This window comes from Monodelphis domestica, chromosome 1 (genome assembly GCF_027887165.1).
Source record: "Monodelphis domestica isolate mMonDom1 chromosome 1, mMonDom1.pri, whole genome shotgun sequence".
NCBI lineage: Eukaryota > Metazoa > Chordata > Mammalia > Didelphimorphia > Didelphidae > Monodelphis > Monodelphis domestica.
The window spans coordinates 168,404,732-168,422,262 of record NC_077227.1 but is presented as its reverse complement, the minus strand read 5'-3'; the positions used below and the strand labels follow the sequence as shown (position 1 = coordinate 168,422,262).

The 17,531-nt window shown below is 37.0% G+C and overlaps 1 protein-coding gene across 2 annotated transcripts in view; it reads left to right on the top strand.

The window, feature by feature from the left end:
* The window catches only part of CGNL1 (cingulin like 1), a 193,571-nt gene that overhangs the window by 145,854 nt on the left and 30,186 nt on the right, over window positions 1–17,531 (top strand). For both annotated transcript variants that reach the window (XM_001377830.4, XM_056809509.1), the window contains exons 9-12: window positions 124–330; window positions 1,558–1,662; window positions 8,998–9,150; window positions 10,514–10,684. In XM_001377830.4, the coding sequence (XP_001377867.2) occupies window positions 124–330; window positions 1,558–1,662; window positions 8,998–9,150; window positions 10,514–10,684 (636 nt within the window). The remainder of the gene's footprint in view (window positions 1–123; window positions 331–1,557; window positions 1,663–8,997; window positions 9,151–10,513; window positions 10,685–17,531) is intronic.

Here is a 17,531-nt window from a genome sequence, read left to right as displayed (position 1 = left end):
GGAACACTCCCTGTTTCTCTTTTTACCTCTTGCCAGCTGAATGATCATGTTCATTCAAGAGCATCTTAGCTCCCCACCATCCAGAAGAGTTCTAACATCCCCCTTCTACATGCTTTTTTGTAGAATGTTGCAGTCTTAGCCCATCGGAGTAGCGCCTCACAACCTACACAGGTGGAAGCAGAAAATCAGGTGAAAATCCTAACTGAAGAAAATGAGAAACTACAGAAAAAAATCAAAGAACTAGAAGTGAGCATGACAAAACTTCAGACAGTGGTTGATGAGATGAAATTAGATGATGTCAAAATGAAGGAAAAAATAAAGAAATATGAGGTAAGAATTACTGGGTCAAACATAGATTTAGTGACATGTGTTCTTGTTGCCTTTTCCCTACGTATAGGGGAGGGAAATGTTTTGAGGCAAGAATAGATTTAAATCATAATTTGACAGGAAAAATCAATGTTCAAGTCTTTTGTGCAACAAGAATCACTGTTAGTCCCATGTGGAGTTGGGTAAACATGAGAGGAGCTAATAAAGAAGTGTGGAAACAGTGCTATGCATGTGTCTGTCTGTCTGTTTCTGTGTGTGTATACAGCACTGACAGATGCATATTCCCAGTAAAACTTTACTTATGAAAAGGTCAGCCTCAGATTCTTGGATAAGAGCCAAGAACCCAGAAGTAAAAGAACTCCAAGCAACTGTAATAACTATCACCAAGCCCATGTACTTTAAAGCTCATGTGTTTCAGGCCACTGAAATAAACTTTTAGGCTTTCTTCTTACTCTATTTAAAAGACATAATTCATACTCATCTTAGTTATTTCATTTGCCAACACTTACAGGGTTGATTTTTATAGGGGATATGCTGGGAGGCGGTCTGGAAGGGGAGGGGAAGTGACCATTAATAGTAGTTACCAAAAGGGAAAAAGAGAGAAAAGCTAAATAAAGCAGGAACTTAATTACATGTATTGCATTTAATTGCTTGTATTGTAAAAGTACTTAAAAATAGATGTTCTCATTTACAACCCTGAGTAGTCAAATAAAACTTATATGTTCTGTTTCCCAATGTTATTGCCTTAAATGAAATTTTACTTTATATCCATCTAGGGTGATAGCTATACACAAAGGAGTACTGCTATTTGTTGGGGGCCATCTTGCATCTAGTAACAGCCTTTTGCTAAGTGCTGCTATGGATAGACAGCAGGGTCTAGAGTCAGGAAGACTCATCTTCCTGAATTCAAATCTGTTCTCACATACTTATTAGCTATGAGACCCTGGGCAAGTCACTTCACTGTTTGCCTCAGTTTCCTCATCTGTAAAATGAGCTGGAGAAGGAAATTTTAAACCACTCTGGTATCTTTGCCAAGAAAATCCCAAATGAGTTCATGAAGAATCTGACATGACTAGACTACAACTCTCTCTGTATATGATGACACTCTTTGTTGTATCTACATTTTTTCCTATTCTTGGAGCTTATTTTATCCCACATTGGCAGCTGTATTGGCACAGTTTCTCTTGGTCTCAGTGTATTGTCCCCTCTTTTTTTTTTAAATTATTATAGGGAGAAAAGCAGCAATTAGAAGAGGCCCTTTTAAGTGCCAGAGAACAAGAAAAGGAAATACTCTCAGCAAAAAGGACTCTGGAGAATCAGCTAGAGGACATTAAGGTAAAAAAATTAAGGGGTACTCCTTTTAATCTCTTTTCAATGAAGCCCCAAATCAATTAGACCCAAATAATGTACAGACATTTTTTCATCTTTTCTTCTCTCACTGGTAGGATTCCTGCCATCTTTCAGTTATGATGTATGACAACTTTTAATCATTTCTCTGGCTGTCTCATGAAGTGTCATTTAGACATCAGATCCTTAGAAACTTGACAGTTTTCAGTAGGTGAAATGGGAATTTTATAGAAAGGTCTACATAATCATTTCCCCAAATCTGTCATAGTAGTCTTTTAAAAACAAATCCATTTTCCTCTTCTGAGAAATTGTACTAGACTACAAGCTTACAAAATCAGTTATCATAAGGATTTTAATTAAAACTAGGCAGCTGCTGCCATCCAACATCTCTAGATTCTTGGAAGATTGGGATGTTCTGTTGGTAGATGGTTTTTTTTTTAAAAGGTATGACTTTATACAATGACATCTGTATAATCTATCTTGTGTTTTATGGTAGCCTTCCCAACCCATGCCCATGATTTTTAAAGAAAGAACACTTGAAACTGCCCTCAGGCAGGTAATGTTTCTCAGCACCAAAAATTAGATATTTTGGAGAGTTATAGAGAAGGACAGAATCATTCCATTTGTGAAAAATAGAACTTCAGGCACATGAGAGTGCTAAGTGGTGAAAAACGTTCAGAGACCAATTTAAAAATGACTGTTTGAAGCTGGAAAATACTATGCACTCAGTGATTACTTCTCACACTCTAAACAAACTCACAGGGTCTGGAAATCAGTGGTTTTATTTGCTCTTATTGGAACTGATACTTAGTCCCAATTGGGTTTAAAAAAAGGGGATGTGTGAGAACAATGCATTTCATTCTAAAGGCAGAAGGGGACTAAGCAGAGAGCTGAGAAATCACATTATCAGGCCTGTACTCTAGGAAGGTTATTTTCGCATCCATATGGAGGATGACTTTGAGAAGGGAGAGCTGGGAGTCAGAAAAAGCCCATTGGGATATTAATGTAATAATCTTAGGTGATTGGTAATAAGGGCCTGAACTCAGGTAGTGACTCTGAATAGAGAGAGATAGATATGTAAAATGTTGTTAAGATAGAATCAATAAGGCTTGGTAATTGATTGGATATTGGGAATTAGGGTGATGAAAAAGTCCATCGATCTTAGGGTTTTAAAATTTGGATATTGGGAGGAAGATAATACCCTAAATAGAAATAAGGGAGCTTAGAGAAGGAAAAATTTTAGGGGAAGATGATGAATTAAATTTTGAACCTGTTAATTTTTGCAGAATAGAAAGGATAGCCAGATAGGAATGACTAGCAAGCAGTTAGTAATATGGAGTTGAGGAAAGGGAGGGAGGGAAAGGGAGATGGCATGTATATGGATTTGAGTCATTCTTATAGAACAAAGATTCTTAACCTACAGTCTGTGGCTCCACCCCCAAAAGGTCTATGTACAAATGTTCCCATTCATTAATTTGGTTGGAAAAAAATTACAAATTTATTTTCACTGATGTCTAACTGAAATTTGACATTTCTTTCAATTATTTAAAAAAGTTCTTAGAAGATGTCCATAGGTTTCCAAAGGGATCCATGACCCCCCCCCCCACCCTCACCCTGCTGCCACAGGGGGAAAAAAAAAGAAAGCTAAAACTTCTTGGTGTAGAGGAACCTTTGGGAGAAGATGAAATCACCAAAGAAGAGAATATAGAGAAAGAAAAGAAGAGAGCTTAGGACTGAGCTTTGGAGGCACTCATGCTTAGGAAACTGGAAATAGATGATGATGCATCAGAGGGGACGGGAAAGATACAATCAGAGGGATAGAACTAGGAGAGAGTAGTATTACAGAAGCCAAGGTGGGAGAGAGACTTTGGGGGAGGGGGGAGCTATTGACAATGACCAAACCTGCAGAATGGTTAAAGAAGATAAATATTGACAAAGGCCATTGAATCTAGAATTAAGAGCTCTTTGGTAATCTTGAAAGAGAGTAGTCAAAAGGTTAGAGGAATCAGAGGAATCAGATGGAAAGGTCTGAGAAGTGACTGGACAATATTCATTCTAGATCTGTGGTTCTCAACCTTTCTAATACCGTGACCATTGTTATGATTCGGAATGTAAATACCTGATATGCATTATGTATTCTTATTGCTACAAATTGAGAGGTTGAGAACCGCTGTTCTAGATGGTTAGTAGTGGAAAAGGGGAGAGCTAAAGGACAAATAGCTCAAGAAAAAGAAGTTTAATGGAAGGTTTTCAAGGATATGGGATATTTCAAGATGGTAGATAGAAAGAGGCTCAGAATAAAAGGGAAATAGGGAAAATTGTAAGATCCTCTTGTAAAAGATGAGAGAAGACATGAGGAAATTAGCTTTAACAAGAAGAAAATTCATCCCATCCTTTGAAACCAGAACAAAGAATAGGACAGGTGGAAGGGGCAAAAAGGTTTTGAAATGTTGAATAGATGACACTAGCCACTTGTGTCGATTATGGGGCAGATGGTCTTACTTTTGTTAGCAAAACTGGGGACAATGTCATTGGTTATGTAGAGCTTGGTTCTGAAATTGCATTTGGCCTCCGTGACTTTTCTTCAGTTCATGTTTAATAATTTAAATTTGCCATGAACACTGATCTGCTGGTGAGGTTTAATTAATACTCTCATGATCTGATTGTTTTATTGTGTGCAGTAGTTTTTTCTAACAAAGTGATGTGGCATTTTAAGGGTCATTGGATTATGTTTGTTGTAGAATGGCTATAAGAATTCAATTTCTATATTTGAAATTTTTATTATCTTTTTAAAAACTCATCTTCATTTCTGAACACGTACCTCCTACTCCTCCCCTACTTAGGGAATCTTCTTTTCAATAACAATAGGAAAAATAAAACCTGGCACTTCAGCAAAACATATCACCTGACTCTAAAAGTGTGTTTAGTCTTCTAAATCCAGAGTCCTTCACAAAGAAGATGTGTTTTCTCATTTTTGCTACCAGGCCAGGTTTGGTCATTATAATTGCAAAGCACTGAATTTTTTCCTCCAGTAGTTAAATTTCAACTACCATTTGTTGAATGCCTACCACGTTCAAAGCATTGTGCTAAGTGCTGGTATTCCAAAGATGAAATAAGTTATAGCTGCTACCCATATGGAGCTTAAATCTAATTGGGGACATTAGACATATATACAAATAACTAGAGACTCATAATATAATCTGAAACATTGGTGGATGAGAAAAGATAGCTTTCCTTGAACAGAAAAGGAAAGAAAGGGAGAATTGGGTATTGCAGATGGATTTTAGTTTGTAAGCAATTTGGAAACAGAAGAGGAGAAAACACTCAATCCTGGCCCAGCTTTTACACATCTGAGAACATCTGTGTCTTTGTCCTGTCATATCAGGAGGTTTCACACATACTGAAGGATTTCACCAGCTGTAAATCTATAGTCAACAGCTAATTCTCTTACGGAACAAATAGTGGCCAAAAGCCTGGAGATTTTAATGTGCTTTTTTCCTCTGGAATTTCTATTTGTGCTTTGGAAATTATTTTTGACATGCCTTTTTTGGGGGGTAAGGGGGTCTGTTTTCCCAGCTGTGCAAAAGGCTGCTCTGTCAGACTAGTAGTATGGGGTAATGGGAAGAGCCTTGGTCTTGGAGTTAGTTCATTCAGGCTCTGGCTCAGCTACTTTCTATAAGTGACATCTTAAGCAAATCCTCAGCCAAACTGGGCTAATAATACTTGCCTTGGCTAACTCAACAAGGGTTTTGGAATAATGATACTAACTCTCATTCCCTTAGCTATTTTCAAAACATGTTCCTTGTGGCATTTTTGTGGAAGAAATGTTTCATGTATGTGAAAGATTCTTGTGAATTGTTCAGTACTATACAATTTGAAAATATTAATATAGAATATCCCTAAAGTCTTTGTGCAATGAAAACAACGGTATCAATGTTTGCAATTCACTTTCAGCTGGAAATTTTAGCCACTCATTGTCTTACCTACATTGTTTGTACTCAGAAATAATTCCACAATAATCATGCTGTCTAGACAGACTGTGTTTATTAGACTCAGATTCCATTTGTTTTCCATCTAAAAATTGGCACAAATGTAGACTGGTCTTAGTAATTTTCTTGTGTTTTGAAGATTACTGCTTAAAAGAGTGTTTAGCTCTCTATAAGAACAAGGAGAGAATCATTGGCTTTTTAAAAAGACTTCTCTAAGATTTTTAAATTTCAAAATTTCAAAGTCTTGGGTGTTTAATATTCTGTCACATCTTATCTCATATCTAAAAGATTCTGCATTTTATCTCTGTGGGTTCCTCCTCTCTCCTGAAACAGATATAAATCTCTCCATTCCTTTAGCACGCTCTCTGGCAAATAGTTGATGCTTAACAATCATTTGCTTATTTGATTGATTATTGGTGATATTTCTGAGTTACTGAACTAGGGGGGAACTTCTCCCCCCAACCCCCAATTTATCTTTTGTGCTGGTGAACTTAAGTAGGTGAATCTGATGGATCTCTACTCAGAACCTTTGGAGCTGGGTGTGGGTTTCTCTGAACCTTTCACTTTGTGAAACCAGAGTTGCTTCAATACAGATTTTTGGATGGGCCAACTAGATGGCTCAGTGGATTGAGAGCCTGGCCTAGAGATGGGAAATCCTGGGTTCAAATATGGCCTCAGACACTTCCTAGTTATCTGTACAAATCACTTAATGCCAATTGTCTAGCTCTTAAGACTTTTCTGTCTTGGAACCAACATACAATGATTCTAAGATGAAAGTATGTGCGTGTGCATGCATGTGTGTCCACGCACGTGCATGCACATGTATGGGTGTGTGATTGTGTGTGTGTGTGTGTGTGTGTGTGTATACACACACACATATATATTTATATTTATATGTAGCTTTGGAGAAGAATTTTAGTGGAGGCTATTGATCTTTAGAGTCTGATGAATTTAATACTTTGTATGCTGTCTTCTTAACAATATGAGTTTTTATATCTGCTTTCTCATTGTTGTACCTGTTTTAAAGTGATAGAAACTCAACGAACTCATTCTAGCCCTAAGTAGATTGAGAAAATTTGAGGGATAATATTTGCCTTTAGGACTGCTTACTTTACTTTTTTATTTTTTAAACTCTTACTTTCCATCTTAGAATCAGTACTGTATATTGTATATATATATATATATCTAAAACAGAAGAATGGTAAGGGCTAGGCAATTGAGATTATAATTGTGACTTGCCCAGACTGTTTGGAAGTATCTGAGCCCAGATTTGAACCCATGGCCTCCCATTTCCGTGTCTGGCTCTTTATCCACTGAACCAATTAGATGCCCCCTCCCATTTTTATTTTAATATGGTTCAATCTACCATTGGGAATGCTGTTGGCTACATGTTAGACACTTCTGGCATAGAGGATAAAGAGCCAGACTTAGAGTCAGGAAAACCCAAGTTTATATCTACCATTGACACTTATGTGCTGTATGATGCTGACAAGTCTTAACTTTCTCAGCCTCATTTTCTTTATCTGCAAAATAGGGATAATGATAGCATCAATCTTATAGGGTTGTTGTGAAGTTCAAATGACAGTGATAGTAGTCTGGCCCTACTCTCCTTATTATCATTATTATCTCTTATCTGCTGATTTTATTGCCTGAAAAGTATTTTTTGTTTTTTAATAAAAATGTTATTAACATCTTCTTTTTCTCAGCTACATTTCTCAGTGTTATCTTTCCTTCCTTTCCCCAGACAGATATTTCCTCGAGCAAGAGTTCTTAAAAAAACTTTTTTTTTGGTTCCTTAGTCCTTTGACCTTTCTCTCATAATAATGTTTTTAAATGTATAAAATAGGATTTTAAAGGAAACCAATTATATGGAAATACATAAAAACAAAATTAGGGACCTCAAGGTTAAGAGCTCCTGGAAAAAAAAATGGAGGGAGTTACAGTACAACAAAACCAACCAACAAATTGAAAAAGTCTTATTTGGTATTTAAAGGTAATCGTTTTCTATCTCTTGGTCTCTTGTTTTTAAAGACTTAATTCCTAGCAAATAATGATACAAGTATCTTTCTTTACCATCCCTTCATTTCTGTGGCCTTTCTCTGCCACCATGAATATATTTTCAAATTCACAGGAAAAAACTGATTTTGAAAATTAATTTCTCTTCTCTCCCCATTTGGCCACTGATTTGGAAAACAAAAGGAGTAGTAAAAGTAATAGAGAAGGTCTTTAAAAACCAACAACAAGAAAAAATTCTTAGATTAGTATATATGTTGTATATAGGGGATCCCAAAAGTCTTAGTAAAGTTTTCTAATTAAAAGCTTAAAACTACATTAAGATTTTCAGGAATATAGATATAATGATGTGTGTGGGTACCACAAATGTATAAAATTACATGTATTTTTTATAAAAATACATAAATATATACCAATGTTATATAAGTGAGTGAGAGAGAGTGTGTGTGTGTGTGTGTGTGTAAAATATCCTTTCTTTGTCCTAATAAGAAAATATAAAATAGCATCCAAAGTCCTAGAGAGATGCATCATTGGAGAGGAAAAGATGTGGCTAGAACCACCTAGAACCACTTTTACTATATGTCCAGGTAAGAGTGAGTGCCATCCTACTCTCAGTTATGGAATGATCTGGGATAAACCTGAAAGACTTATCATAGGGAATGTTATTCACTTTTGTAGAAAGAATTGTTGCAGTTGGGTGGATGTGGATCAAAGCATACTATCTTTCAAATCAGTGTAGTTATGATTGGGGGGGGGGATGGGGTTTGCTTTTGTATAAAAGTGCTCTTGCAGCAACAACTAATATGGAAGTGTGTTTTCATGATAATACCTGTATGGCCAAGATCAAATTGCGTACTATCTCTGAGGTGCTGGAGAGGAAGAGACAGTTTGGGTCTTATAATTTTGTATAATGTATGTTGAAAATTATTATTACATGTAATTGGGATAATAAAATATCTTTATTTAAAAAATTAAAAAGAGTGAGTATCATCTCCAGTCAAGCTTAGCTAAGTTACAAGAAGTTCCTCACTAGATTGGGCTCAGGATAATGACTTTTTTGAGTTCCCTGAGCCCATCCACTTTAAAAGAGAGGTTGGGACTTGAAAGGAATACCCACTCTGCTGAAATTATAGGTTCTTGAAATATTGAAATGAGAATGAGCCTTACCTTTACCTACTTCTTTTTTCATTGTTTCAGTGCCTTTCAGTATTTATGGAAAATCCCCTGTACCATACTATTTTCATGGCTGGTGCTGAGAAGTTAACAATGTTGCATTTTATTCCTCTAACCATCTCTACTCCATCCCTTATCCCATATATAGAAAAATCTCAGCCAGGCCACACAGGAGCAGCAACATCTTTCTGAGAAGTTACAAGATGAAACAGACCAGAAGGAACAATTAAGAAGGCTGAAGAATGAAATGGAAAATGAACGATGGCAACTGGACAAGACCATTGAGAAACTGCACAAGGAGGTAAGGAGGCCTTGCAAGGTAGGAAGGAAGCACTAAGGAGATGAGTGGTTCCTATATAGTAAAAACCTTTGAAGTCAAGTCAAGTTAATAGACCTATATTAAGTACCTGTTGTGCTTGAGGCACTGTACTAAGCTCTAGGATAATACAAAGAATGACAAAAACTTTCCTCAAGGAGCTTACATTTGAATAGGGGAGAGAACATTGCAAATAGTTATATAAAACAAGATAGATACAGGATAACTTGGAGAGTTAAGCTCAAAAAAATCATTAGCTTCAAATATGAGATTTAACTCATGGGAAGTAGGTACATGGTCACTTTTGTCTGCTACACTTTCCCTATGCCTTCTCATCCCTTCATGTTCCTCAGTTTCCTGGTCCAAAACATTCAGATTTGGGGTTAAGTGAACTCCATGTCTTTTTTTTAAATATCTGAGACTAGTATTTTTTTTTTTTTTGAGATAACAGCTCCTGCTGGTTTTAATGGTCTTGTCACATGGGTTCTGCATACATGCATAAGACTTTAGCCCTGAATAGGTCATTTTTTAATGAGATGAAGGGTACTCATCATCAGAGCTGTACAAAATGAACCAAGCAGATGTCCTTCAGAAGATTACATCAAAAGAAAATTTTTTTCTTCAAAGAGGGTGACCTTCAACCTATAGTGTTAACCTCTGCCCCCAGGCTCTTTGTAAAGTCTTTAGGGAGAAAAAATTGTCCACTATGGAAGGGTAAGGTATATTCAGCAGTATATCAGGTCAGAGGATTTGGGGCTAAAAGGGACCACCAAGAGGATATAGTCAATATTCTAATTTAATTGATGAGAAAACCAGCCCAAAGAGGGCACTGACTTTTCCAAGGACACAAAGCTGGTATGGGACAAAGCTGGGTCTCAAACTTCAAGTCTTTTGATGCCAAGTCTTTGGTTTGTTTTTTCCCCACTGTATTATTTAGACTCCTCAGGATGACATTCCTTAGGTAGATCAGGAGTAAAAAGCTAGATTTCTAGCTCTATGAAATAGGCTTTATCTGTGTCCTCTGATTGAGACTCAGACTGCCTCTGGGACTGACTATCATCTCTGACAAACAAGCTTTTCCCTAATCTTACGTGGAACCCAGCCACCTTGCCTTACCAGCCATTTCTAAACCATGCCATCTCCCCTTTCCCACAACCCCACAAACCCTCCCCTCCTTCGAACTCCAGCTGTTTTTTATACCTTATCTTCCTCTGTTAGAATGTAAGCTCCTTGAGGGCAGGTTTTTCATGCTTCTTTATTTTGATATCCCTAGTATGTAACAACATCCCTGTATGTAATGCTTAATAAATTTATCTTTTCATTTATTCATGTGTATATTTTCCTCTAGATGGCTGATATTGTGGAAGTTTCACGGACGTCAACTCTGGAACTCCAGAACCAGCTGGATGAGTACAAGGAGAAAAATCGCAGAGAGCTTGCCGAAATGCAGAGACAGTTAAAGGAAAAAACCATGGAGGCAGAAAAGTCTCGACTGACAGTCATAAAAATGCAAGATGAGGTAATGGCTGATTAGTTCCCATGGTAAACCTCTGAATCAGAAATATGCTTTCCGTGTCTCAAAATGATGGATCTTTTTGTCATTGATGTACTACTTTAGAGTAGGCTCTGAAGATTGTTCTTGAGGCTAAGACCTCAGTCTCATACTCTGATGCTTATATAAAACACACATTTTTAGTATTCAAAGGCAAAATATTTTGTTGTGATTGAAGCTGAAAAATTATGGATAATTCTGTTTTATCCAATAAACATTTTTTTAGTCCTTACTTTCTGTCTTAGAATCAATACTAAGGATCAGTTCCAAAGCAGAAGAATGATGAGGTCTAGGCAATTGGGGATAAGTGATTTGTCCAGGATCACAGACCTCCAGTCTCCAGCTTTCTATCCATTGAGGCTCCTAGCTTCCCTCCAATAAGCATTTATTAAGCACCAATTTAAATATACTAGGAATAGTAGTATAAAGACAAAAACAAAACAGTCCCTAGAACTGAATATGGGACTTGGAATCAGGAAAATCTAGGTTTTAATCCCACCTCATGTTATGTGCAAGTTACTTAACTTCTTTCTGCCTCAGTTTCCTCATCCACCAATTAAAGTGAATTATACCTGTAGCATTTGCATTATAGAATTTTAAGGGTAGTTAGATCAGGTTGTGGATAGAGTGCTGGGCCTTTAGTTAGAAAGATTTGAATTCAAATGCAGCCTCAGATACTATTCTAGCTGTGCAAACTTGGGCAAGTTACTGTACATAATAATGATATAATATTTAGCATAGGGTCTGACATATGGAAGGTGCTCTGTTGGCCATCATCATCTCATTATTAATTATTATCATCACTAATTATTTAAATTGTATACATTAATGTGTATACACTGTTTCACCAGTCCCAAGAAGATATTTTAATGTCAGTTGTTAATACAAGTATGGTTCAGAGCCTCAAATATACAACCTTTTTTTCATCTGGCAAAATGTACAATTCAAAGTTCCACTTAAGAGTCTAGTTCTGGGTCAACTCCTGGCTTGTGTTGCAGCTAGCATTGATTTTCTGCCTTTCAGTTCTTTAAAACACAAAATTTTATTTGAAAAAAAGGGGAAGCAAGTCACTGAAATCACTAAAGCAGTCTAGTATTAAATACTGAAATGCAAACAGAAATCAGGAATACTAATTACACTCTACATTCACATATACATACAAATCCCCAACCACTCACTTTTCTGGGAAAACAACATTAAGCACAATAGGATACACCTGAACTAAACTAATTTACTTCCTGTGGCCACATGGCCTGGCCTAGTGTCATCAGAGATGCTACAGAAACAAGATTCTAAAAGCTCTTGAATGTCTTTAATGGAAGAGTTAGGCTACAGGAGCTCCCTTCTTGTTCTAGAAGACTTTTTAAAGGAGAATCGGAGGGTGAGAGAACCTTTAGAGGTCATCCGTAGTTCAGTAGTTATAAACCTCTTTGGAATATTTTTTGAGGAATTCCCTTTTTCACATCAAAAATTTTCTGGGACTCCCACATCATGGCAATTGCACTTTTTTGTATCAATTCATTGAGGGGGAAAAAAAACCATAAAGAAAAGCCACTCTGAAAAAAACTGGTCATATTTCATTCTGAAGGCCAGAAAGCATTCCCTCCCTCCCTTGCTTCTATTAGGCACAAATGAAGCATTGATAATATAAAACACTAGTACAAAACCCCTTATGCACCCTTTTGTTGGAGCCAAATAAAACCCAAATGACAATACTTTGTGAGCATATGGTTTATAGAACCCTTGCAATAACTTCATGGCCCCCAAGAGTCTGGGGCCCACAGTTTGAGAGCCATTGATCTGGGTCAATGCCTTCATTTTACAGATCAAGGACTTGAGACCAAGCAAGGTGAAGTGACTTGTTCAAAGTCACATAGCTAGTGAGTGGAAGACTCCTACCATGCTAGGATGATTCTATAGGACCTTTCCTTAAGCACCCCCCAAGTACTCTTTAGATTCTCAAGAGTACAGCCTTTCTCTCTCTCTCTCTCTCTCTCTCTCTCTCTCTCTCTCTCTCTCTCTCTCTCTCTCTCTCTCTCTCTCCCTCCCCCTCCCTCTCTCTCTCCTGCCCCCTCTATGTTTCTCTTTTTCCCCCCACCTCTCTCTGTCTCCATCTCCCTCTGTCTCCCCTCTTCCTCCTCTTAAAAACTTTACTTAAAAAAATAAATTTGGCACTTAATGATTAAAAGCAAAAAAAAGGTTGGCCCCATGAGTAAATGCTAAAGAGGTTGGAAAAAATGCAGGCCTTTAAAAAATGAAGCTTTGAAGAGCTCATTAGATCTTAAAGGAGCTTGATAACAGGATTCCCAATCACTCAGACTCACATAAGTGTGTGATGGGGTTTGAAGTTGCTACGGTGAGACTCATATGCAGGTGTTAAAATTTTCTCCAGTATTTTTGAAAACTCTTTTTATTTCTAAGGTGGTATAGCACTGTGGATAGAGTGTTGCAGTTCGAGTCAGAAATACTTGCCTTTAAATCCACTCTCTGACCTCTGACACCTACCAGCTGTGTGACCACAGGCAAGGCTTTCAATCTCTCTGAGCCTCAGGCAGCTTTTTAAGACCAAATTACAACTAGGCTATAATTTGTGTTGGTAGGATAATTCTTAACACCAATGAAATCAGGCCCTTGGCATGTTTTGTTTTCATTTCCACAGAAAAAGGGGAGAGGGGGAGAACAGATATTCTCAGTTTTTCCACCTAGGCATTCATAATCTGCTCATTTTTTTAATTAATTAATTTTTGGGAGCCAACAGTTCTCAAGCATTCCTCTTTCCTCTCTCTCACTCTTCTCATCCCCTAAAAAAAAGGGATAGAAATAAAGAACCTGTTTATTACAAGTATAGTCAAGCAAAAGAAATTGCCACATGGGTGACATCCAAAAATGTGTTTCTTATTCTGAATATTAGTCCATCATCTCTCTTTCACAAAGTGGCTACATTCTTTTTTTTTTTAATCCTTTCCTTCTGTCTTAGAATCAATACTGTATAATGGTTCCAAGGCAGAAGAATGATAAAGTATAAGCAATAGGGGTTAAGTGACTTGTTCTGGGTCACAGTTAGGAAGTATCTGAGGCCAGATTTGAATCCAGGACATCTCACCTCTAGGTCTGGTTCTCTATCTGTTCTTCTTTATCTGGAGTTGATCATTGTTAATCAGCATTCTTAGCTTTTTAGAATTGTTTGTTTTTACAATATTGAGGGTAAAATGTAAATTATTCTTCTAGTTTTAGGGAGAAAACAACCATATAATTGGGCATCTTCTGTCAGTACTATGAATTCAACATCCCAAGCCCCTTGAATGTGCTTCAAATTGATTGTTGTCGGTTCCAAAAAGGAAATAGTAATGTTTACTAAAGCAGTGAGAACCAACAGAAGGGAGCTTTGCTAGCTATTCTAAATGCAGAAACATTGCAAGAACCTGCTGTCAATTCAATAGTAGGTGCTGGGAACACCCTAACCTGGAATATCACCTTCAATCCCAAGTGCCAAGCTGCAGTAGTGGAGCTATTTGAAATTAAATGGATAAGTAAATAAGGACTTCACACACACACACACACACACACACACACACACACACACACACACACACACACACACTCTAGATCTTAGAAAAACTTTGACATATTCTTTTTGTTAATTGTCTTTTTTTCTTCCACAAAGGCCTGGAAATTATATTTTATTTCTTCTGTTGAGAATCTGTGAAGTCTCTGAGGAAGGAGGAGTATCTGTGGCTCTGCTTAGAGAAGAAATTATCTTAGGATGAATACCCTGGTCCCAAAATTATTTTATACAGCTTTTTTTCCCCTTGATACGTATAGCTTGGCAAAAGGAAATGGCCAGTTATGGTGAAAATAGACCAATTTGTATCCTCAAAATGAACAGTAGAGACATTAAAATTAACATTCCCTCATTTTATTTCAATCATAGATGTTGTATTGAAAAATTTTTAAGTTTTTCTTTTCCATTGGTCAGTTCCCACATTAAGTAACTATCAAGTGAAAGGTTCTGCTAGAGTCTATAAATAAATAACATAAGGACATGTCTGACAAAAAAGGAAAAACTCTGTTACAGATATGGATTTTTTCCCAAGTTATAGTATTTTTTGACTAATAATTCTTACAGGAAACTTATTTTTTCAAGAAACAAAAAACTATTTCCCCTCCCTCACATCTCTTCCTTATGTGGAGAAAACAAGACACAAATAGTAAACTTCTTGGAACCATCATATGTAGCATATAAGACCATACAATAATATTTTCTTATTATCTTTAACATAAATTCTGCATACCTTTAATCTTTTTTTGTTGTTGTTGTTTTTCAAATTCTCATCATATTTGAAAATGTGCCATTTGAGAATGAATTTAGGCCAAGGCTGCTAGGGTCAGGCTGTGAGACAGAGGCAAAGAGGTATGTTTTGGGGAGGGGGAAGTGTCTCCAGGGGAGTACTCTACTTTGTTTCTGGACCCAGTTAATTTCTTTTCACTGGGAAGTGGTCCCTGCTTAGTAGACATTTGGATTCCTCTTCTAAACTGCTGGTTCAGTGCCATCTTGTGGGCAAAAAAAAATATTGTAAATTACTGACTGGCATTAGAAGACAGTACTTGGCATTTTCTTGAAGGAAGTTGGAGTGCCTGGCTAGCCATTAACTTCTAGATAGCTTGGTTTTTTTTTAAATGAAATTTGCATTTTATGCCTTCTTGCTCTGTGTTGTTTTAGATAATATTTTCATAGGTTATTATTTCTTAGCATCTTGTAGAAAGATAATAAGTTTACAGATTCTGAACTAGAAGGGATTTCAGATTAGCTAGTTCAGCCACTTCATTGTAGACAAGGAAGCTGAGATCTATAGTGTATAAGTAATTTGCCCACATTAAACATCCAGATTTGAATCCAGATACTCTGACTCCAGAACAAATTTTCTTTCCACTTGACCATCCTGGGATTTTAAACTGAAAGAAACCTTAGAAGTCATCTTGCCCCGTTTATTTTATAAATGAAGAAAATTAACCTAGAGAGGTTAAGGAATGATCGGCCCATTTCACTTTGAAGTATTTAATACAAAAAGAGGCTAGTAAATCTGTGTGTTGTGAGGAGGGAGTTGGAGTTCTGGAAGGAAGGGACTACAGAATTGAAGATGACCCAGCTTGATCTGTCCTCCAAAGATGATCTTACTGAAATATGACCCTGATATAAATTATCTTTGGCATCCTCCAATTTCCATTTCTTAGACTCATCTTTTATTCTTTATCTCCAGGGGCCTAATGCTATCCCTTGGCTATCTGAGAACCTTATTGCCTTCCCATCTTCTAGGCATGTCTCTCCTCTGCCCCATTCCAAAAATAAATAATAGCTTCTTCCTCACATTAAGACATTAATTTGATCCAGGTTCCCATTCTGTTAATATTGATACTGGTTTTATAGATCACCCCTCTAGAGAAATTTGAAGATTGAAAGCCTTAACCCAGAGTCAGAAGTCAGCCAATAAATATTTTTTAAGCAACTATTATATTCCAGGCACTGTGTTTCAGCACTGAGAGTATAAAGAAAGGCAGAAAGTGCTATAGCCACTCTCAGGGAGCTCATATTGTATTGAGGGAGACAACATGTAAATCACATACAAAATATTTTGTATAGGTAAAGGTAGTTTGAAAGGGAAAGCAGCTGGGAGAATTGTGAAAAGCCTTCAGAAGAATGGCTACATAATGATGGTGTTTTGGACATTGGTTAGGCCACAGGGAGATGCCTATGAGGCAAGGGGGACTTAGTGGTGTCATGAAAATCATCTCACATCATAATCTTTCCTAGCAGTGTGACCAATTCATAAAGTACTCACATTACCTACTTCCCAGATTTGTTGTCAGGAATGTGTTTTGTAACCTTAAAGTTGTGTAGTATAGACATGTATTATTTTTTGGACAGTCCCTATAATTTCATCCCTTTGGGGGGATTCCCCTCCACCAGTACCACAGCAGATCTATACTTTCTCTGCAGTTTACGATATGAATTGCTGAGGCATTGATATGTTAGGCGAGTTGTCCATGGTTACATAGCCATCATGTTAAGAATTAGAATGTGAACCCAGGTCTCCTTAATGCCCAAACTGGTTCTATCTATTACGCCATGTTGTCAACATCATCATCATCATCATCAATAATAATAATGTAATAAAGAGCGATAGTAGTGGTGGTAGTGATAGTAGTAGCAGTGGAAGTGGTGATATTGTAGTAGTTGTGACAGTAGTGGTAATAGTAGTAATAGAAAAGAGTAAGGGTTGGGGATGTGATAGTAATAGTAGTAGTAGTTATTATAATACTAGTAGAAGTTGTAGTCATAGTGAATTTAGCTATATATTTTTGTTCTCCCTTGCTCCCATCATCCTACCACATCCTAGGACTAAGGAACACTTAGGCACATTTATGGGTAGAGGTTAAATCTACCCATCATGAAGATGAAGTTAAATCCTTTGCTCTTCACACCTCAGTTTTCTCCCAAGTTCATTGAGCAGCAAGGGAATCTATTCTCTCTTTTTTCTACTTAACATACAGTTGAGGACATGGGCCAAAGTGGAAGGAGGTAATGTCAGGGGGAGAATGATACAGACTGATCAAAAAGACCATGTCTCATATACCCTTTGGGCTTTAAACATTTCTTGTGAAAGCTAATGCACAGCTTATTTGGTTAGCTTCCCTCACCCATTTTGGAATGTGTTGGGGGATCTCTCAATAAAAAGATTGATTTGTGTTGATGGTTGACTTCAAGGGTGATGTTCAATTCAAGAAACATACTTGGCTAAAGTCAAATTTAAACAAA